General features: G+C 45.9%; 2 protein-coding genes across 2 annotated transcripts in view; both read left to right on the forward strand.

Moving 5' to 3' along the window:
• Positions 1–5,622, forward strand: part of LOC118698672 (sodium/hydrogen exchanger 2-like) — a 34,367-nt gene extending 28,745 nt beyond the window's left edge. The window contains 1 exon segment of the mRNA XM_054516375.1: positions 5,556–5,622. The gene's annotated coding sequence lies outside the window, so the exon portion shown is untranslated.
• Positions 1,885–19,768, forward strand: LOC118698849 (transmembrane protein 182-like). Its single transcript, XM_054516377.1, has 7 exons — positions 1,885–1,890; positions 3,377–3,523; positions 4,273–4,334; positions 5,556–5,668; positions 7,607–7,705; positions 10,489–10,626; positions 17,380–19,768. Exons 1-7 carry the CDS (start codon positions 1,885–1,887, stop codon positions 17,607–17,609), a joined length of 795 nt encoding a protein of 264 aa, XP_054372352.1. The 3' UTR covers positions 17,610–19,768.
• Positions 19,769–21,956: the final 2,188 nt, after the last annotated feature.

Consider the following 21,956-nt stretch of genomic DNA (forward strand, 5'->3'; position numbering starts at 1 on the left):
ACAGAGCTTTTAAATCCCCCCAGGAGTGGGGACTCCCCCCTGCCCTGAACAGCCTATTCCAGGATTTCACCACCCAGGATCATCAGGCCAAGCTCCAATGAGGAAAGGTCTGCAGATCTCCAAAGGTACTCTGTGAAATCTCCTAAGGCAGCCCTGGAAACTCATCTCTTTATCAAATTCCAAGAAATCCTTTGCTTTCTGCTTGAGAGACTGAAAATATGTTGATCTATCTACATAAAATGTAAATTATTCTGTGAGCACGGATCAAGCTACAGGAAATAACAACACAGACTGTGTTGATGGAGTCTTTGATCAATTCAAAGGTAAAACACCCAATTCTGTGAAAAATCTGAGCTGACTTGCCCCAGCTCCTTGCTAGAATATGTATGTTTTGGAGAGTCACAACTTTGGTTTAAAAGCTTAAGCGAAAACAACAACAACAAAAAATCCTCAGGGTCAATTAGGAATTAATAAATGCTCAGGATATGTTTCCTTTTCAACCACTGAAGTCCTGGAGCTGCCCATGGTGGCACTGTCATTTAACCTCTGTGGAGAAGAAGATGCTGAAGGCAGGTCCCTGCAGACACCAGGAGAGGCAAGGGAAAAAAGGAAGGGCTGTTTTCCTTGGGAGTTAAATGGCATTTGTGTCTGCCTTTGCATGGAATGAGGTGCTGGGTGGTTGATTCACCCCCCTGGCTTTGGTGTGGCATTCCCAAAATCCCAACACAGGTTCCAAAGGACAAACATCATCATTCCCACTTTCTACAGGCTGTGGGAGAGACCACATGGTCTCATTGCCCAGGAATTTTTTGGATCCTGAAGGTGATGAGGACGTGCTTGGGGCTGTGACAAGGAGTCTCAGAATCATTCTGGAGTCACTGGATGGTTTGGGTTGGAAGGGACCTTAAAGATGATCCAGTTCTAAATCCTGCTGTGGGCAAGGACACCTTCCACTGGACCAGGTTGCTGCAATCCCTGTCCAACCTGTCTTTGAAAAGAAACACCTGTCAGGAGTGGGATTTCAGGGCCTAGAGAGACATTTCAACCTTGGGAACTCAATTCCTGATCCACAGCCTCAGAACCTGGAGGATGTTTGACTGGGCACAAGGCATCCTGTGGAGAGCCAAGGCTGGGCACCAGCAATGTTCTGCCTCAGCCACGCAGAGTTTGGCTGCCAGTGGGACCCAGAATTCCAGAGGACACTTCCAAATGGCAAACAGCACTAACTTGGGATGTGCAGTAGCACAAAAACAGCAGTGCCAAATACAGCTGGCTCAAAACACACCCAGAAATGTGGAAGTGTGCATTAATCCCTTTTTTAAACCAAAAATACACTAGTGCCCACTTTGCATTTTAATTTTATGTAATTGCAGTGTGAGCTACAAAAAAAATCCTCACTCCTGGTGTGCAAATCCTTGTTTTCACCCAGCTCTGGGTGTTGCCAAAGCTCCTGTCAGTTGTGTCCAGCTTTGAAGAGGAGATCACAAGAAGAGATGGCAACCAATGGTCATTGTTACTTCAGACAGGTGATTAAATGGCTGATTGGAATTGCACTAATTGATTATTTAGGTGATAGATAAGTTGCATTTTGTATTTTATCAGCCATTTTTTGTTCACTACCAAGAGCAGCAGTGAAGCACCAGTGACTGGGAGATGGGTGTTCAAAACTATGGGAAAAGAGTGAATATGCTGGGATGAGGTGGGAAAGGGTAATTTGTGTAGGAATGGGGTGAGTGGAGGTTTAGGGAGGGTTGATCACAAGAACCTACATGGAAATCCTTTGCAGAGCTGGGAGTGTTTCCAGTGGCATGGCAGGGCAATGGGGTGGACAGGGTGTGTTTATTCCTGCAGAATCCCAGCTCTGTGGCTGAGTTTTGACCCTGCATGATGGTAAGTGTGCACCCTGTCCCAGCTCTCCTTTTCCCTGTGTCAGTGAAGGGATTGCTCTGGATCCTGGGTCCTGTTGAATTCCTCACATGGTCAGATTAAACCAGGAGCAACTCTGCCCCTGGGACAGTGAGGGAGAGAGGTCTGATGTGTTATTTAACAGCTAGCCCTGCAATATTTAAGAAAGACAATGCAGAGGATAAAATAAATTATTATAATTTAAATTCTGTTCTGCTTATAGAAGCACAGCGGAAGATTGAGAACATTCATCACTCTGTATGCCTCAATAAGAAGTGTGGTCAAAATTTTTCCCAACCCTCTCCAGGTTCCCCAAACAGTGTGCAGTTGCTTTGAGATACCCATAAGTTCACAGGTAACTTTAAATATTAAATTGATTTGGAAATTAATTTGGTAGCACAAATTCCCAGAGGATAGGGAAGTCAACATCATCACTCTCCCTGTTTAGAGCAGGTCATGACTAAGGCTAAGGTTAGAAAATCAGAACTTGATTTTTGACTGTAATTTAAATTTCTTCTCCCAGCCTCCTGGCATGCCACAGGAATATAGTTATTGCCCTACAGAAATTATAATTTTCCTAGTCTGGCATCCCATTCTTGGCAGTGATCTACAGCAGATGCTCCAGCAGAAGCCAAAAACATTAGGAAGCAAATGGTAGTGAAATTCCATGCAGGAATGTCCTTGCTCCCAGGAGACACTTCTCCCACAGCAGGCTGGGTGGGTGGGAGGGGTATGGACCCACATAATTCCCTTTTCCACGGCAGGAGGGAGAATATAATTTAGAGCTGCAGGACATCCCTGGTGTGTCCATGTGTGCACCTGGCTGGATGCTCCTTGTCCAGCTCCATGTGGACCTGCCTGGTGCAAAGGTGGTGATTGCACCCCTCCCAGGAGCACTGGGATATTTCAGATCTCCCAGTCTTTTAATGTTTTTCTTGCATCCCTGGGGTTACTTTCTGTAAAAGCCACATCAGAGTTTTGCTCAGAGGAAGGAGGAGACGCAAATTCCAGAAGTGCCATTTGTGGGGTGTCACCTCAGTGGCTGAGGACACCACGGGCTCCAGGGTGTGGGGAAGACCTTTGAGTCCACCTCTGCTCGTGTGTGCAGGGAGGGGTGGGAGTAACTCCCTGGTGTCCCAGGAATTCTGCACTCGTGGCCCAGAGCTGTGTCCTGAGGGCTCCTGGCTCTGCTCCTCTGCCAGCAGCAGCAGCAGCCATGTGTCCCCTTGGATGGCTCTGTAGCTGCTGGTCATGATCCTTAATGCCACAGCTGCTCGCTTACACCAGGTCATCTGCTTTTATTAGTCCTGCCCCACCACCCACTGAAACTCACACCAGCCAGGAGATCATTACCCACACCCAAAAATAGCATTGCTCTGGCCCTGCTCTCCCAGAGACCCGGGAAACTCGGGGCTTTTCCTCCTTTCCTGAGTCCCCCTTGGGCTGGTTTCCCCCCTGCTGCCCCATGAAGGCTGGAGCAGCTGCCCTGGCAGCCGGGATCCTCGGGGGCACCGGGGTGCTGCTCTTCCTCATCGCCTTTGGGACGGATTATTGGCTCCTGGCCACCGACACCTGCGGGGTCTTCGAGCATGGGAACAGCACTCTGAGCACCGGGGGGGTGAGCTCTGAAATCTTGTGCTTTGAAAGAACTTGCCTAAATCATTGCAGGTCTTAAAATTTTGAAATCTCTGATAATGTTTATGCTCGATGAAAGTGACCTGTTAATGTAAAACGTCAGCCTGAGGTAAAACTTTAAATTCTTTAAAATCCAACACAGCTTTTCCATAATATTGAACGTTTTGACTGGAGTAAATTGTGTCTAGGAAGCATTAAGAGATCTTTGTAATCTGGCAGATATGAACATTAGAGAATGAAAGGCAAAAATGTAAGAGCTTTAGCTGTTGACAGCATTTCCCTCTAAAGACAAAAGATATCTCCTGATATTTGCCATTAAAAGATTTCTCCCTCTGTAGTTTTTTCATTTAAAACTAGTTCACGTTTAAAAGGGTGGGCCTTGGCAGTCACTTCCATCTGAAGTGGTACAGCTGCAGCACAGACACCAAACTAAAGTGAACATCAGACACAGAGCAGAGCAGATGGGTTCCTGCCCATCCGACCAGTGGCCTGGATATCCTCAGAGTAAGGTTTATATAGGATTTTAGTTAGCAGGAAATGTAATTTTCAAGGGACAGCTTGATATTTTAGTGCTAAGGGCTGGTGTCACTCGTTTATAGATCCCTCAAGTTGGATTCTTGCTGCACTTGCTGTTGTCTAACTCTTCAATGAAATAACAACCAGATCAGTTCCTCGAGCCACCCACTCCCCTGAAATGTTTTTGTGCCAATCAATGTGTGGTTTCCATTACAGAATGACAGGAAGATCCTCGTTGTGTGCAGACTTTTTGTTACTTCAAAGTTCAATCCAATTAGGTTTGATTTTTTTCCTGGTGCAGTGAGTCACCCTGGGTAGGCATCATGATGCCAGCAAGAAATATTTTTTCTTTCATTTCAGTATCTCATAATCAAATGTAGGGCACTGTTTGCTTGAGTCATGGTTCCAAATGACTTTCCTAACTAAAAAAAAAAAAAAAAAAAATTATGATGGAAAAATGCCTCGAGAAGTGAAACGGAAAACAGAGTCTTTAGTTTCAAGCAGCTCAGTAAAGCCTGGGGATGGCAGAGACAGAGAAGTGCTACTTGTATTTTGTGTAGTTGGGAAGTGACAGTGTTAGTTGTTTCACATTTTAGTTGTTTTTAAAAGTGGAGAGAGCAGAGGTGATGCACTGCACAACACAAATAAGCATCTCAAACATTTCAGAGATGCTCTTGGCCAAGTGCTGGGGAGCCTGACGCTGAGGCAGTGACTTCAAAAGCACCAGGCACAAATAGGAACTGCTCTTACTCTTCCCTCTGAGCTATTTTATTTCTATTTCAGACACTGTTTCTATTATTTCTGTTACTGGTTGTGGATAACAGGCTCTGTTTTTACCTTCTCTGCCCTTTCTTAAACTGTCAAATCCTGTCCCTTACAGATAAGGATGGGCTGAGTATCTGGCAAGCTCAGTGAAATATGGATGCACCAAGTCAGAGCCACCAGCTGAGGAGGTTGCAGGGCTGAATGTTCCCCTTGTCATAGTCAGGGTTTTATCCTGAAAGTAAAAGGAGAATCAGGTCAGAGCTCTGGAAGCTGCTATAATGTGATACATAAAACATCTAGGAGAGGGAAGCAGAAGATCTCTGGGGAGACCCCAGAGCCCCTTCCAGGGCCTAAAGCTGGTTTTGAGGATAATTTTAGTAAGTTCTTTGGTAAATCTTCCATGGCTGACTTTGCAATATTGTCCCTTCAAGAAAGACCATAGTCTTGTGCTCGCAGGTCTGGTCTGGGGGTTGGAGGAAGGTGTTTGAGGAGTAGAACACACCCAGAAGGCTCAGATCCCTGAAATTCCCATCCAGCTCTGGCCAGCAGGGGTTTACAACAGGAGGAAAGGAGGCAAATGGTTTGTGCAGGTCTGCAGGACAATTTGTTGCAAACTGACTCAAAAAACAAATGAAAACCCCACAAAAAATTAAATCAATGTCTGTCTAAGCAAAGCATCCACTCTTTGTACCATGACGTTCCCTGTTTCAGCCTGGACTTTCATTCCTCCCCAGGCTGAAACTCCAACAGAAGTCGGGAATGAGATCCTCACTTTCCACCATGAGGGTTTCTTCTGGCGGTGCTGGTTCTTTGGTGAGGGCCACCCTGAGAGCATCTGGACCTTCTGGTACAGTGAGTACAATGCCACGCTCCCTATCCACAGCATTCCATCACAGCTTAATGGGAAACAAACACAGGAAGTGCTCCCGGGGATGAGGAGACAGTTTTTATTTCATTTTTGTCATTCTCATCTTCTGTCAAAAGCAAAACTGGCTCTTTTTGTGCCCTTTCTATGCTCATTTTTTGACTTGGATTTTGCCCTCAGAGGGTTGTTCACTGAAATGTTGCAACCTCTCGAGGCCATTTAATTGATCACCTACAAGGTTATGTGAAGTGGTGGCTTCCACCAGCAAGGAGATGCTGATCCTTCCTCCTCCTCCCTCCCAATACCGCTTGATGTTTGTCCTCAGCAAAGTTCTATAAATGTGATGCCCTTCCCAGCATTGCTCTTCTGTCCCTGTTTTCTGCCTTCCAGGTGCTCAACATTCCCAACTCCCACTGGTTTCAGCACTGGGAAGGCTGGAACTGCACGTTCATGGAGTCCCTGGGTGCCAGGATCAGTGGTGCACCGTGGAAAGCCATTTTATCTTAAGTTCTCACCTTTTTTACTTTTTAAGATTGTTGAAATTACACTTGAGAATAAACAGAGAGGGATGCAAAATCCTTTATTTTTTGGAAAACACATTAACTCCTCAAAAACAAATTGAAGGAAGGGATAAAACCAGTTCTGTGACCCTGGTTGGTGCCACCCTGGTGGCCCTCGTGCAGTGAAGGGTTGGCCCAGTGAACCAGGTGCTCCCATCAGGAATAGGAAAGGAGTGAGACCACACCAGGACACACCTGGCACCAGCCCTGTGGGGAGACACAACTCTACAGTAGGATTTGTGACAACCCCCCCCCCCCAGATTTTAAATAAATTCTGCAAAGGCTTCAAACACCACAAAAATCTTGGCCCTGTGCCCACCGAGGCCTCTATGGAAGATGCTCCTGAGGTTGTGGAGCAGCACAATCACCTCAGAGGGCACTTCCCTGCAAATAGTGCAGGTTCCCACACTAAATTTACTCTGCAGTGATTAACATTTCAAATGACTTCGCTGTCCCCCAGCCCCTGACCTGTTTCCTGTAAAATCTTGCAGGAATACTTCCCGCTACCACTCAACAACGGGAGGTTTTTCACACAGGAAATTTGTGATAAAAAAGGACAGGCTTGAGACAGGGAGTTTGCTACTGAATTACATTATATGGAAATACATAATATAATTTTACCTGAAGTAAAATGAGTCACTCTGATAACTGGCAAATTTTTTGCTACTTCTTTAGGTATTTATTATAATAGGATTGATCATGGCAAATTAATTTGCTGGTCTTGTGGATGTAATAATTAATTCAATAGGTATTCCATAGTCAATTTAGCATGAACTAATGTCCACCCATTATAAAGTGCTCCTTTGAGCTGGGGAACATATTTAAATAAGTGGCCAACCATTAATTAATTCATTTAACATTCATTCTATTACTGTTAATCATGATAAGCCTCAGTGGTATTAATATTGATGGGGCACTTCCATTCTAATTGTGCTTTTCCTTCTCACCAGCTGGAGGTCTTGGAAGTGCCTTGCTCTGGTACCCAAACATTTTGACCCTTCCAGGTGGTCAGGCACATTCTCTGGAGGAAAACAGCAACAAGAATGTTGACACTGACTTCAGTTGTTCCATCTTTCATGATTTTTGTTTCCCTCAGACTTAGGTTATGAAGATGAGAAGATGTACAAGAAGCAGTCTCAGATCCTCTGATATCTCCCCTCTTTCATAATTATTATTTCTATTTTTATTTTTCTCTCTAACCAAGATTTATTATCTTGTTTTTCCTCCCCAGCCTTCTGATTTCACTGAGGGTTTTGCAGGATTGCACGACAGCACATCACCATCTCAGTACTGTAACTGATCCTGCAGGAAACAAAAGCAAAACTGGGATTTAATTCTTCTTTTTCTTTATCTTTTCCAGCCAGCCAAGCACACCCCAAGTTCTGCATGCATGGCTACCTCTTCCCCATGCCCATTGCTGTGGGACCTTTCCCCCATCCCTCCTATGACACAACTGCAGGTGAGTTTCTTTCCTTCTCCCCCAGCAGCTCCTTTTCCAAGGGATCAGGCAGAGATTTGGGATATGTGTCAGTGCTGTGGTTTTCCTGTTGTAAATTCACACTGCCAAGACCTCTGGAAAGCTCCTTCACTACCAGTCCTGCTGGCTTGGCTGCCCAAGCCCACCTTGAGAGGTTCTCCCACGTTGTCTCCTCCAGCCTGGAGTGCTGGGATGGGCTGAGCTCCCTCCCAGGAGTCTCAGCTCCTCCAGGTGAGCAGGGCAGGAGGATAAATCCATTCCCTCCCATCTCCTCTCTCATTGGGAAGAACTGGAGCCAGACCACCCAAACCCAGCCTGAGTGCTGACTCCATCCCAGAATCTGGTTTTCTGGGATAACTCAGGTGTTGATTTGTTGCAAGACAAAATAAACAAGCACTGGAAAATTGGTTAAAGACCAAACTGTTAGAAAATCCACGTAAGTGACTGGCTTATTTTTAAAGCAATGAACACTACACAGTTGGAGAGCTTCCTTTCAACCAGGTCCCTTTTTATTTATGTTTCTCTATATTTTCCAAGTTCTTTAATGAATCAGTTGCTGTTAGGAATTTTAATTTACTAAATTGGTGGCAGCAGTTAGAATTAATTCAATGATCTTTTTTGAAATGAATTGATTTCTTTAAATAGTGTGCATCAGTCTGCCTTGCCTCCGGGGATGCAGGGCAGACATTCTGCACAAACAAACATCTTGACCTTTTCCTTAGCCTTTAGTAGTACCTTTTTTTAGTTTTATTTTATTTTTTTTTTTCTCTATGAGAAATTAATTAAAAAAAAAATATTGTCAGTAGGAGCATGTGAGGAAGAGCAGCTCATTTCTTTGGCTGTGCAGAATTCCTGCCCCGGGGAATGCTCCGTGGTGTGGAATGGATCCGAGGAGCTGTGGAGGGAGGAGGAGGAGGAGCTGGTGCAGGATGTGCAGCAAACGCGGGATGAGCAGTGGGATTGTTTCTGCTGGGGAGAGACGGGCACAGCGTCCCGGTTCTGAATGATCCTGCTGATAAACACACACACACACACACACACACACACACACAAACTGCTTTTTCCATCCTAATAAAGGGCGCTGGAGGCATCTGTCCCTGCCTGTCAGCCCCGGCTGTGGAACCCTCCCAGATGTGTCCCCTGGGACAGTCCCGGGACCATCTCGGGATTCTCAGGGCTCTTTTCCCACCCCAGCGGTTCTGTGGAGATGGGAGCTGCACCCGGGGCACTGCGGGCTCTGCCTGTCCCCATCACCTCGGGGGTGGCGCAGGGGGATGGAGCACCGGGCTCCTCCCTGCCCCGATCCTCTGCAATTCCCTGGGGGAGCAGGGATAGCACCGGGCTCCTCCCTGCCCCGATCCTCTGCAATTCCCTGGGGGAGCAGAGATAACACCGGGCTCCTCCCTGCCCCGATCCTCTGCAGATCCCTGGGGGAGCAGAGATAACACCGGGCTCCTCCCTGCCCTGATCCTGGGGGGAACAGGGATAGCACCGGGCTCCTCCCTGCCCCGATCCTCTGCAATTCCCTGGGGAAGCAGGGATAGCACCGGGCTCCTCCCTGCCCCGATCCTCTGCAGATCCCTGGGATAACACCCTGCCGCTGACACCTTTTCTTTCTAACCAGCCCTTGCTCATTTGCCAAGGCTGACAAAGCAGGAGGCTGCCCAAGGAGAGGGGTCCTGCAGCTATTACCTGCTCCAGAGATAATTCTGCCTTATCTGCATCCTCTTAGGCTCCCTGAGAGAAACGGGTGACGGGAGGTTAAACATGAAAATGAATTCTGTGGTTTTGGAGAGTTCAAGATACTTATCTCTCCCTAAGTGGCTCTCCTGACAAAATGGTTTCAAATGAGGAAAACGCATCTTCTCTGTATCATTTTTCTTTCAAGTGTGAATCGTTTCAGCACTACCCACTTGCCCGTGCTCGGCTTAAATCGAGCTGGAGCTTCTGGAAAACAACTGGCAGGGCGAGAGGGGGCGGTCCAAGGCATCAGATAGATCAGGGGATGGGGAGCAGAGGGTCTCTGCTGGAGGACCACTCCCTTTGGATGAGGTTTATGGCAGTGTCTGCAAGACACTTGGCTACTGGGAGGCTTGGGTGAGTGGGCTACATCCCATCCTGTTCCATCTGGTGGGATGTGATGGACGAAGCTTGCTCAGCTCTGCCTGGGGTGTTGTATGAAGTCATAGCCAAACCCCCAATTTCCTGGGATGGACAGGCAGCTGCTCTCCTGCCCCTTCTCTTTCCCAGAGTCTAACAAGGCCATTAATGGGGGAACTCATGAGCTCCTGTTTTCCCTGCAGTCCTGCTAGCAAACACTGCTTTTATTTTAAACCAGGAGCCTGGCACCTTCCTGAAGTGTTAATTAAAGTGAAACAAAGCTGTGGTCTGAATCCACCTCTCCAAATTTTGCTATTTTCTTTCCTTTCCTGCCAAGCTTTTCCAACGTTCCCCAGCACAGCTAAGAGCGGTGTCCTTTCCTCCCACCCTTTTTATTTGTGTGCTTCCCTGGCAAATCTTCCCAACCCTTTGGCCTCTTTCCAGTCCCATTCTGTGGGGCATGACATTTCCCCTGAACCCGTGGCTGTTCCAGGTGCCCTGGCAAAGCTGGAGCCTCAGCTCGGCCTGACACAGCAGCGTCACAGCTTGTTGTTTTTACTGTTGCTAAAGCAGGAGTTAAACATGGCATCATTAAGAAAAAGCATTCTGAGGTTGAAATTTCCCTCTTTCCCTCTCCTTTCTGACCGACTTTGCTCCCGTTGCAGTGTACAGAGGTTTTTGGACGGCGTTCATCCTGCTGGCCGTGGCTGCCGGGCTCGTGGGGGGGCTCCTGCTGGTCTGTGGGGTCCCCTTCTCCAGCCCCCACTCCTACAAAGTTGGGGGAGGATTCCTGCTGCTCTCAGGTGAGGGGACAGGGCAGGGCAGGGTGGCTTTGGAATGGGGGCAGGTGGGGGTGGAGTGCTGCCATGGGAGATGGGGCTCTGATGGGAGCAGCAAATTATTATTTCCCTCTTCCCTGCTGGGATTAAACCCCTGGGAGCTCTGAGCAACCTGGTCCAGTGGGAGATGTTCCTGTCTGTGTCCTTTATGGCCCTTATGGCCTCCTTTATGGTCCCCTTCCAACCCAAACCATTCTGTGATTTCATGATCCTGTGTTCAGCCAGGCTTTAGCAAGATAGTCCTTAGTCCTAGCAGGGCTGAGGTTTTTGAAAATCACTTGGTTTTTACTACTGTATGCAACCCTTTTATTTCAGTAAAGCCTGCAGGTGTGTTAATTCTGGGCAGCATCAGCCCTGCTCAGTTCCCCAAAGTCAGGCTTTGCTTTTGGGCTGCTCCTCTGCTGTTAGCTTTGATAGAGCTGGAAACCCACAGAGGGATGAAAGGCAAACCCCATGATCCAAAATGGGAGGGCTGGCTTAAGGAGACCTGAAAAGATGAAACGATGGCACTGCAGGAAAATGAATTAAAAATAGGCATTTATTCATTTTTCCCACTGCTGTTACCAATGATTCTACTGAATTATCACTTGGGCTTTTTCCTTTTCTGTATTTGAGAGTTATAACTGGCTTCAATATTAGAAATACTTGATTTATACCAGTGACTCAAACTCAGAAAAAAGCTCTTTTATGACTCAAGCAGCCACAGGCTGGAGCTCAGTTGAGCTGAGCCAAGTGAAGAACTTTGTAATGAAATCAGGTCTTTCTCTGAAAAACCACTGCTTAATTGCAGATCCTTCACCAGCTCCTGCTGCCCCATAATAAACATTAGTGAAAATATATAACAAGAAAGGTTCTCACATTGACCCATGCCCCCAGCTGTCACATCTACACAACTTTTAAATTTCTCCAAGGATGGTCATTCTACCCCTGCCCTGGGCAACCTGTGACAGAGGTGGACAATGCTTTCCACAGAGAAATTCCTGCTTATCTCCAACCTGATTCTCCCCTGGTCCAGCTCGTGGCTGTTCCCTCTCTTCCTGTTCCCATTCCCTGGGAGCAGAGCCCGATCCCCCTGGCTGTCCCCTGCTGTCAGGAGCTGTGCAGAGCCCAAGGTCCCCCCTGAGCCTCCTTTGCTCCAGGCTCAGCCCCTGCCCAGCTCCCCCAGCCCCTCCTGGGGCTCCATTCCCTGCCCTGGACTCACTCCAGCCCCTCAATGTCCCCCTGGTCATGAGGGTCCCCGAGCTGCCCCCAGCACTGGAGGTGCCCCAGCAGTGCCAGCACAGGGGACAGCCCTGCCCTGATCCCCTGGACACCATTCCTGACCCAAGCCAGGTGCCACTGGCCTCCTGCCCACCTGGGCACCCCTGGGTTCGTGTCCTGCTGCTGTCACCCCCAGGGCCTTTTCCACAAACAAATTCCCAAGCCTGTAGTTTTCCATGAGTTTGTTGTGATCCCATAATGGATAGTAATCCAAGGGCTGTACCAGGGCAGGAAGCTTTTCCTTCCCATCTGCAGTCCAGGCTCCCAGGAGCAGCAGATGTCCCTGAGGAGGGTGTCCAGCCTGCACATTGGGCAGACATATCACAGAAAAGGATGCCGAGTAATACTCAACTGTCTTCCTTTTTTTTTTCTTTCCCCTTTTCTTCCTTGCTTTTCCACTTTATTTGACTACTCTTGATTAAAAGGCTGGGGCTTTGAATGTGACACTTTTTGGAAGAGCTGATTATGCATCACATAAACCTCTTGGCATTAGACAAAGATGCTGCTGTTAAAATTGAAGTTTGTATTAATGCAGCTTCAATCTGAACAGCAATCATTGTTATTAACAGTCGTTTGGGGGAACAAGTTCAGCTGGAAGACACTTCCTGCTATATTTTCCACTCAAATGATAGCAGAAGGATTCAATGTGTTTTTCAGCAAAGTTTCCTTAGTGTTTCAACTGATCCTTTTATTTGGGGGGCTTATCCTGATCTCAGACCTCTGGATCCTGCTTGGCCCTGGCTTCTGGATGGATTTGGGTTGCATCCCTCCATGGTTATTTTCTCGTTATCCCTTCTAAAAATATTTAGCATAATTGCACTAAGCAGTAGGAACAATGGATTTAACAGAGGCTCGAGTCCTCAGCCATCCCTTTCCTTTGGGAAGCGGGATGTGCAGGGATGATGCAGGAGAAAGCTCCTCTTGTCTTCTAATCATGGCCTGCGGGTCAGCGTTAATTAACCTCCCCTGCAGAAAGGATCTCTCCTTGAGGAAGTGTGAAAAAGCTGGCAATCTGCAGAGTGGGAATGTGGTCTGGCAGCAGGAATGGGCGATGGAGCACCAGGACTGTGGGATGTCCCGGCAGCCTCGCAGGGAACCCTTCACCAGCAGCTTTGTTCTGCCCACCACCTCCCTGCTTTTGGGAGAAGTCATGGTTATTCCTTGCAAAATGATGTCACTTTTTTCACCAAAAGGCTCTAAAGACACCACTGGTGCAAATGCATTCCCAGAGATTTATGGATGACCAGCCTGAGGAGGGTGGTGTGTCCATCTGTTGCTGGGGGAGTCCAGCGCCAAAGGGTGAGGATTGTTATGGCTCAACTGGATCCCTTTGGATTTCCCCCTGGGATGCCTTTTATTTACTGTACATTCCAGAGGGCAAATCTGACTGTGCCAGCTCCAATAACCAATGGACTGCTCTGGGAGGTGTTTCTGAGAGCCCTTCCAAAGCAGTGGAGCCATTTCTCTGGATTTCCTCCTCTGGAAAGAGCCAAAGCTGATCTGACATTTGCTGCTGCTACCTTTGCACGTCCACAGCCCCACCTGAGCAGTTTTCCCTGCCAGCCTTCTCCCAAAAGCACCTGGAATACATGAGGCAAGAGCCAGTGTGCTGCTTTCCTCCCAGCATTTGCTATCTTGGAATGAGCTTCAGTGCTTCCAAGGGGTGGCAGATCCTGCCTGGTGCCTGATCGTCCCTTTGTTTGAGTAGTCAAAGGTTGGTTAATTGTCACTACAATGTCACCAAGAGGGCTGGGTGAGCTCTGTGCTGCAGCTTCTGGAAGCTCTTTGAGTGGCTGAGACAACTTTCCTTCATTTTGGTCCTTCATTTTTCCCTACCTTGTGCTCCTTGGTTTACTTTGAGCATTTTAGAGACCAAACTTGAAGGGCAGCACTGGCACAGGTTGCCCAAAGAGGCTGTGAAGGCCCCATCCCTGCAAGTGTTCCAGGCCAGGTTGGATGGGGCTTGGAGCAACCTGGGATGATGGGACAAATCCCTGCCCATCGTGGGGCCAACCTGTTCTTCATCATGACCCAACAGCATGGAAAAAAGGGCAGATTTCCCGCTCCTGTGAGTTAGAGTGCTGGATTTTTTTTCTCAGATTCTGCTTCCCAAATGGAGCAGCTCCACTCTGGCAGTCTCAGGCTCCCCACGTGCAGGGAAGGCTGACAGTTATGGAAGGGCAGCTGAAGGTCACCCCTCCATTTCGCTGTTATTAACATCCTTAAGAGGCAACGAGCGGGAGAGAGAATGAGTCAAAGTTCATTATTCTCCTAATTAGCAGATTACACAAAAATTCAGTAGCTTCCCCAGAATAAGAGTTAAAGATTGAGTTCACTCACCTGTCCCCACAATTAGCAGCTATAAAGGTGTCACAAGGAAATAAAGTGAGAGAAAGGAAAAGCTCCACTTCAATTTGCCCACACAGAAGACGCAGGCTCCGTTGGGAGAGGGGGATGGAGCTCCAGGCTCCCAGATCTGCAGTGCACAAAGGAGACAGATTTAATGCCCCACTGCAATTTTCTGGCAATTAGCCCCTCCCCAGAAGATGCCATTGACCTCATCAGTCTGGAGATGGAGTTTCGCAGTTAATTTTTCCCAGTACCATCCTAATGAACAGAGGCAAAGACGGAGAAGGAGGCAAGGAGAGGAATCACTCGGGTAATTTTCTGGTGGAGAAAGCACAGGGGTGCTGAGAGGAGCATGGGGATGAGGTTTGATGAGATCTTCACTTGCCCAAACCCAATACACACCCTGTGTCTTGGGTGTGGGTGCCAATGCCAGTGTCATGTTTCAGACAGAAAATTACATTTTTTCAGTTTTGCATTTTGCTGCCCAAAGCAGGAAGGAATCTGTGTCTCTACATCTAAAGCTGTCAGGAAACAAAGATAATTTCTGCTGTGTCCAACAAAAGCCCCAGAAAGGAAGGAGTAAACTGAAACCCGTTCAACAGATGAAAAATCCTAAATACAACAGCATTTTAAAACAAAAATGCCAAACACTTTGGTAATATAAGAGTGAAACATTCTGATTTTCTCATGATGAAGAGGCTGCTGATCGATGTAAGTGTGACAAATTTTAGGCAGATTCAGGTACACTTGTGATTGCTCCAAACAAGCATTTCTGGCTGAACAGATTTTGGTGAGCTGTCCTTCCTGAGCTCCCACATCCTTTGGCTGCACCTGCCCTTCTGATTTTTTCTTCCCACGAGGACATCGTGTAAATCCCAGGGATTCTTCATCACTCAGCTGTAATTATTCCAGGGAAGAAGGCTGCTTGCTTTACATATTCTTGTCATTTGCCCAGAGTGTGAAAACATTCTTAATTTAGATGCCATGGCCATGCCATCACCTCCAGTACCTGTTTAATAATAAATCCTTCCATGCCAAGACCTGGAGCTTCTCCTGAGGCCAGAGGAGGGACCAATTCCCATTCCTTATCTCCCGAAGAGGTTGGGGATGGCACCACCCACACATGGGACTTCCCACACCCTCCTCAGTACGAACTGGAAGGTTTTGATCTGATTACTTCAAAAAACGAGACTTAGGCCATATAAATTGTCCTGGGAGAAATCAACATGGAATTCCTGGTTATTTAATGCAAAATTCCAAAGTATATTTCCATACCCACGTTCTCTGTCCCACCGGGGCTGCGCTTTCATTTGCGTCTCTTACGGTAGGTATTATAAGTTAATGAAATAGAAATTGATCTTTAAAGGAGCACTTTTCAAGGTTCAGTTGCTATCTAATTAATTTAATTTTAAATTACATCAGTAATAAAGACTTAATTGCCTTCTTATCAATACATTGTATTTTGTAAAGGACATGCGACTATTTGAACACACCATCGCTTTCTTATAGTAGAATAATTGGTATTTTAAGCATACAACTATCATGGTAAGTGTAAAATATTTATTTGTGCACTTAATTTCAAGTGGTATCAAAACCTCAATGAACATGCAAATGTTCCAGCAGCTGCTGTTTAACTCCTTGCCTGCCTCTCCAGGAAAAACAAGGACTCTTCCACATCAGGGAGAATGGCTGGAATTTCAGTGAGGGGTGATGTAAAGAATATTTGTATGGCTACACCAATTTTTGATTGGTAAGATTGCATCTTTTTAGGGCTTGGGAGGCAGTTTAGTAAATGTGACAGCTTAGAGTGGGGAACTACAACTTCTATCTCCCTCCTAGTGAGGACTTTGAAGCCTCTTACCTTCATGTGAGTCTTATTTTTGTCTCTGAGATGTTTTCATAACCATTATAAACAGAATCACAGTAAAACACAGACATGTTTTCTCTGACTGAAGATTCAGTAACCTCCCTAAGCAGATAAATCAACATCAATCTTTACCCCGTTCCTTTCCTTAGCACAAGAGCTGGATTTTGGAGTGCATAAGCTGCCAGGAGGAATAATTAAATACACCACAACTACCTTTGATTTAAAAATGGCAAGGGGAGAAATTAAATCTTGCAGAAGCCACAACACATCCACAGAACTGTGTGGTAACTTGTCAACTAAATTAATTTCGAGCAGTTCACTTCAACCATAAAAATAATATAAGCTGTGATGTATTTCTTTCATATGTGTGTGTGTGTATATCTGTATGTTATACAGCACCATTTAAAAATAGCAGCTTCTACCTGTGAAGTAGCAAGATCAGATATTTCTGAACTGCATTCAGACCTGTCAACACACCATCACTATTTAGCTTTAATAGATGTTGAGTTTAAAATGCACCACAGAAATATATATTTTTTAAAGATACACAGTAAATGAGATTTGGGCCCCTCTAATTTTTGTCATCTGCTTCCAGCTTCGTGGCATAAGCTGCTGTAATAATTCTCCTTATTATTCTGGTATTTAGTAGCCCACCTAAGATTAATATCTCATGGCTGTGTGCCTTTCCCACCCCATAATGTGCTGGCCCTGCAGGCTCTGCTGGCTCTGGGGGTGTCAGTGCCAGAATTTTTCCACCAGCACCAGGATTTATCACGGCATCTTTGTGTTCCTGGTGGGGATTGGCTATGACACTGCTTGCAAAGGTAGATACAAAAAAGGAAGAAGTAAGTTTTGGTGTCTCCTCATTAATCTCTGAGAAATTAAAAGTGAAAAAGGTGAAACATCCCACCTTGGAGAGAGGAAGGCAGCTCCCTGCTGGGAACATCAGCCCTGCTCCAGTGGTTTCTCCGTGGCCTTATCCTGCCAAAGCAAAGCCTTCAGAAGTGCTGGTGGTCAAAGCAGGAGGTGTCAGAGGCAGGAACGGGTCACTGTGGTGTGGGGCTCTCCATGGCCAGTGGCCTCAGCTTCCACAGGAACCTGCAGAGCAACATCAGGAGCAACAACTCCGCCACACAAAGCTTTGATGCCGAGCACGGATGAAAAGCTGCAGCGATCTTTTCTCACCTTTATTCCTGGGTTCCCTGCACAGATGATAACTCAGTTTTTTTCTCTCTTCCCAGGAGGTTTGTTTCTCCTGCTCGTGTTTCTCTTTGTGATGTGGAAGGAGTTTGCAGCTGACTTCCAGAGGTACATCCTCCTGGAGAGGAGTGAGAGGTGCCTGGATGATGTCCCTGTGCACGTCTACTATGGGTGGTCCTTCATGTTTGCCGCTGCCGGGGTGCCCCTGGTGCTCCTCTCTGGACTCCTCTTCTTCCTGGTGGGCAGAGACATTATGGATTCCTTGCAGTAAGACAAGTGTGGAAACGGCTTTGAGAAAATTGGTGATGCTCCTTGTAAAGAAACACACCCAAGTTTTGAGGGCTTGATCGTTTTTTGTAGCTCTAATTGTTACACTCACTCTCATGGGGAGGCAGGGATGGAGAACTGAGCATCCACAGAATCCCAGGAAGGTTTGGGTTGGAAAGGACCTTAAAACCCATCCTGTTCCACCCCCTGTCACGGACAGGGAGACCTTCCTCTATCCCACGTTGCTCCAAGCCCCACCAGCCTGGCCTTGGACACTTCCAGGGTTGGGGCAGCCACAGCTACTCTGGGTCTCTGCCAGGGTCTCAGCACCCTCACAGCCAGGAATTCCTTCCCACAGTCCCATCCATCCCTGCCCTCTGGCAGTGGGAAGCCATTCCCTGAGTCCTGTCCCTTCATGCCTTGTCCCAAGTCCCTCTCCAGCTCTCCTGGAGCCCCTTTAGGCCCTGGAAGGTTTCCCTGGAGCTTTCTCTTCTCCAGGTGAACACCCCCAGCTCTCCCAGCCTGGCTCCGACCACTGCCCATCTCAAACGAACCCAGCTGAATATCCAGCTCCAGCCTTTTTCCACTTTGGAGATATTTCAGCACGTTGGTGGAGTTTGCACCAGTTTTTTCCACAGCTCAAGGGAAAGCAGCTCTCTGTCAGCAGAGCTCCACATCCATATTCAGCAGAGCTGGAGTTTTACAGCATTCCCAGCATCCTGGTTTCTTGTAAAAGGAAATCGAATCTGGCTGTGATGGTGCAAGCAATAATGTCTATTTCTAAAAAGCAATTAAGGATGATTTTTTTCCCTTGGCCAGCTTTAATTGACGTCAAAGGACAACCATTTTAATGGGATGTCGGGAAACATGAGAAACTTTTTTCTTCCTTAAAAGCCCTGATTCTGAAGATACAAATGTACCTGGACCTAACCTAACTTTCAATAAGGGAATAAACCAATTTTTGTGGCTTGAAACATAGCATGAATTAATTAGTATTTCTTTACAGCAATGCTTTACTCTGCATTTAATATTTTCCCTGGATGCAGTTTTGTGGGGATTCCCAACCCAAAAACTGAAAGTTGATCCCAATTGAAGGAAAGGGAGGGGGGACAATAGCATGATAATGTGATATCACCTTGGTCTGTGCCAGTGCCACATCAGTTCTTCACGTGGCAATTTCTCACTATAAATTTGTTTTGAATAATTTTTGTCATTACTCTGAATTTAATATTTTCCCTGGACACAGCTTAGGGAAGTTTCTCAACCCAAAAATGGAATGATGGTGGGAGCTGGAGGAACAGGAGTGGGGACAATAGTACTGCTATTTTTTTGTCTTTGTTTTGGTCAGCCCTATCAGGCAGCTCAGCTGGGACCCTTTTGTATTCTATGGACACCTCACAAGAGTCAGATCTAAAATGACAAATGATATAACACTTAAATACATTTAAATTCTTGCAGTCATCCAGGCTGATGTGGCAGCGACCCTGTGAAGAGCATTCACCTCCTAATTCTCCGCCAAACTATCCAGGTACTGGGGGTGAAATAGTTTGTCCTGAATAGGCAGAGGTTTGTAAAGACACTTGAGAAATGACAAAGATTTGATCTTGTCGTGTTTTTTTCGGGCTGGAGTGTGGTGCTTTGAAGTAGTTTGTTGGGTCCTTGTTTGCTGAGCTCATTTGCATAAATTTTAAATCAAACTTCTCAAACCGCGCCGTTCTCGTGGATGTCAGAGTTTGTGCTCAACTCACATCTCCTGAGCTTTATGTCACACTATTGACTCAGTGCAGTTAATTAATAATGGAATGTAAATCTCTGCTAGGAAGTGCTGAAGATTGTTGGCAGTGTAAAAATGTTTGTTAATGCTCTTCCTAAAATATTATTCAAGTCTGGCGTTTCTTTCCTTTCGGAGCAAGTTCTAATTATTCTTTTACAAGATTCATGGCATACACAGAGTGAGGAATTGTAATTCCCCCATGTAAAGATTAGTTCTTTCATATGAATAACAGGCTTGGGCTACAGTCCTTTAGCAATATCCACACTGTTTTCCCTTAATAGAAATTTTGTTTGAATAGAATTGGGATGTGCAGGTAAAAATCACGGGTTTTTTTCCAGTGAATGGATGTTTCATGACATTCCCAAATACACAGAGATTTTAGTGTTTTATTTGGCCATTCTAAACTTTTTTTTTTCCTGATTCTCCTTGGGTTATGCCTGTTCCCCATCAGTTCTTCAAGGTATAATTTCTCACTATAAATTCCCTTTGAATAATTTTTGTCATTTAATTATCTATTCAATGTGAAGATGAACACTTATGGTCACAAAGAATAAAAGTATACAATCCAGGAGCAGAAGAGGTCAAGATTTACAGTCACTTGCCTTTCGCTGATCCCATAAAACAATCCAAGCATGCAGAAATGATGATCCCATAAGAGACACCAGGGCAGAAGAATGAGAATGCAGCAAGAAATCCATCAGACTTATTGATATCTGTGAAGCTGAGGTTCCCTGAAGTTGTGAATATAGAAGTGAGTTTTATATTATAGAATGAAATATTTATTAACTTTCTCCATCTGTTCTTTAAAAAATTTAGTTTAATGTCATCAAGGCATTTATGGAATACATTTAGCTTAATCATGCATTCATGCCTTAGGGAGTAAAGCATCCCTGGAGACCTGCTCTTTCTGGATCAGCTCTAGAACAAGCAATAGTTTAAAATTCCGTCATTCTTTGGAAATAAACCACATGGCTTTGAATCATTCTTGAACAGAGGGTGTTTTATTTTAAATATCTGGTATCGAGCACATCCAATTGTTGTCTGGTATTGAGCTTTTGGGTAACCTCATCAAATCCTCGGATTTCCCACAGGTTTGGAAAATCTCTCAATATTAGTTATATATCTAATGGTCACAGCACTAAGAAAGAATGAGATTGTAGAGTTGCATAATTAAAGCAATTAACTCTTTCATTAAAATTCCATGTTTACTGCCAGCACAAGGCCAAATACATCATTTTGGTGGATTAAAGACTCCAATTCCTTTGCTCTCAAGTTTCTCATGGCTAGTATAACTCAAGCAGACAAAATTTGCTGTGAGAGTCATCACTTCTGTAGGAGAAATTTTAAAAAAAGGAACTCATGGGCTCGGTGGTAGAGTTGAAAATTGCAGAAACCACGTTTGCTTTCATCTGTTGAATGTGAAGTTTGATGAAAGGATATTATAGAGTAGTGACAAGGACCTAATTCTGATCCAAGTTTTGTCATTATAAATCATGAGTAATTCCGAAGGCTGCAGCAGACCCTTATCACTGCTAAACATCTGTAAGTCAGATCAGAACCGGGACTAATAAATACATTCAAAATGCATAATTAAAACAGTGATTTCACATCACTCTGATGAATTTTAGTCAAGGATTTCTTCAAGGATGCTTTTCTCACATTAGCATTTGATGTTAGTAAGCAATGAATAATTCCATTTTTTCTTTCCAACATCTGGGACACTTCCTGCTTTATTTGCTACTTACTGAGCACTCTGCAGGAAATATTAATGAATCCCGGGTGTTGAAACACAGGCCCTGTGGATCGTGCTCAGGAGGCAGCCTGACGTAGGAGAGGTGTCTTGAGATTAAGAGCTTGATTTTGGTGAAAGATATTGGGAGATTTGCCAAACCTGAGGGAGATGCAGGGATTTGGGGAGGTCACCCAAAAGTCCCTGTAGCAACTTTCATGCCATGGAGCTCTTCCCTCATACCTAAGAGACAGCAATTAATAATAAAAGCCTTTCCCCTAGGTCAGATCAGCTCTTTTTGCAGTGATTCTGAAAGCCAGCTCCCAAAGATGCCCTGAGGCTGGGAAGGTCTTTCCCCTTGGTCAGATCAGCTGGTTTTACCATGATTCTGGAGGCCAGCACCCAAGGATGCCCCGAGGCTGGGAAGGTGCTGGTGCTGGCTCCACCTCACCCAAGGAGAGATGGAACAGGGCACCAGCACACCCCAAGAGCATCACTGCCCTGCCCAGCTGCTTCCTCACACCTCCAGGGGCCTGGAGGTCTTTCTCTTCCTTGGGAGATCATGAAGTTCTGTGTTTGGAGAGATCTGCTGGCCCTTCAGAGCAACCTGTGGAGGAGACCTGAGCTGAGCACCAGGAGAGCTTCCAAAGGAGGAATTGAAATGTCCTTCTGTGTTAGTGTGACAGTTCAGCATCTGACCAAGGAGGTGAAAACACTCTCTGCCATGGAAAACAGGTAAATTGGAACTTTCCCAGCTTCATTCCACCTGGGTGTGCAACAACCTCTCTGGGATTTATTACAAACCTTCCCACTTTTTCTTTTTTTTGTCCAGAAAAACTCATCTTATC

Source organism: Molothrus ater, chromosome 14 (genome assembly GCF_012460135.2).
Source record: "Molothrus ater isolate BHLD 08-10-18 breed brown headed cowbird chromosome 14, BPBGC_Mater_1.1, whole genome shotgun sequence".
NCBI lineage: Eukaryota > Metazoa > Chordata > Aves > Passeriformes > Icteridae > Molothrus > Molothrus ater.

Excerpts from the sequence above, each read along its gene's own strand:
- LOC118698849 (XM_054516377.1), top strand. Across the intron at positions 3,524-4,272 it reads GCACTCTGAGCACCGGGGGG|AATGACAGGAAGATCCTCGT; the intron begins GTGAGCTCTGAA and ends TTTCCATTACAG. Across the intron at positions 5,669-7,606 it reads GAGAGCATCTGGACCTTCTG|CCAGCCAAGCACACCCCAAG; the intron begins GTACAGTGAGTA and ends TATCTTTTCCAG.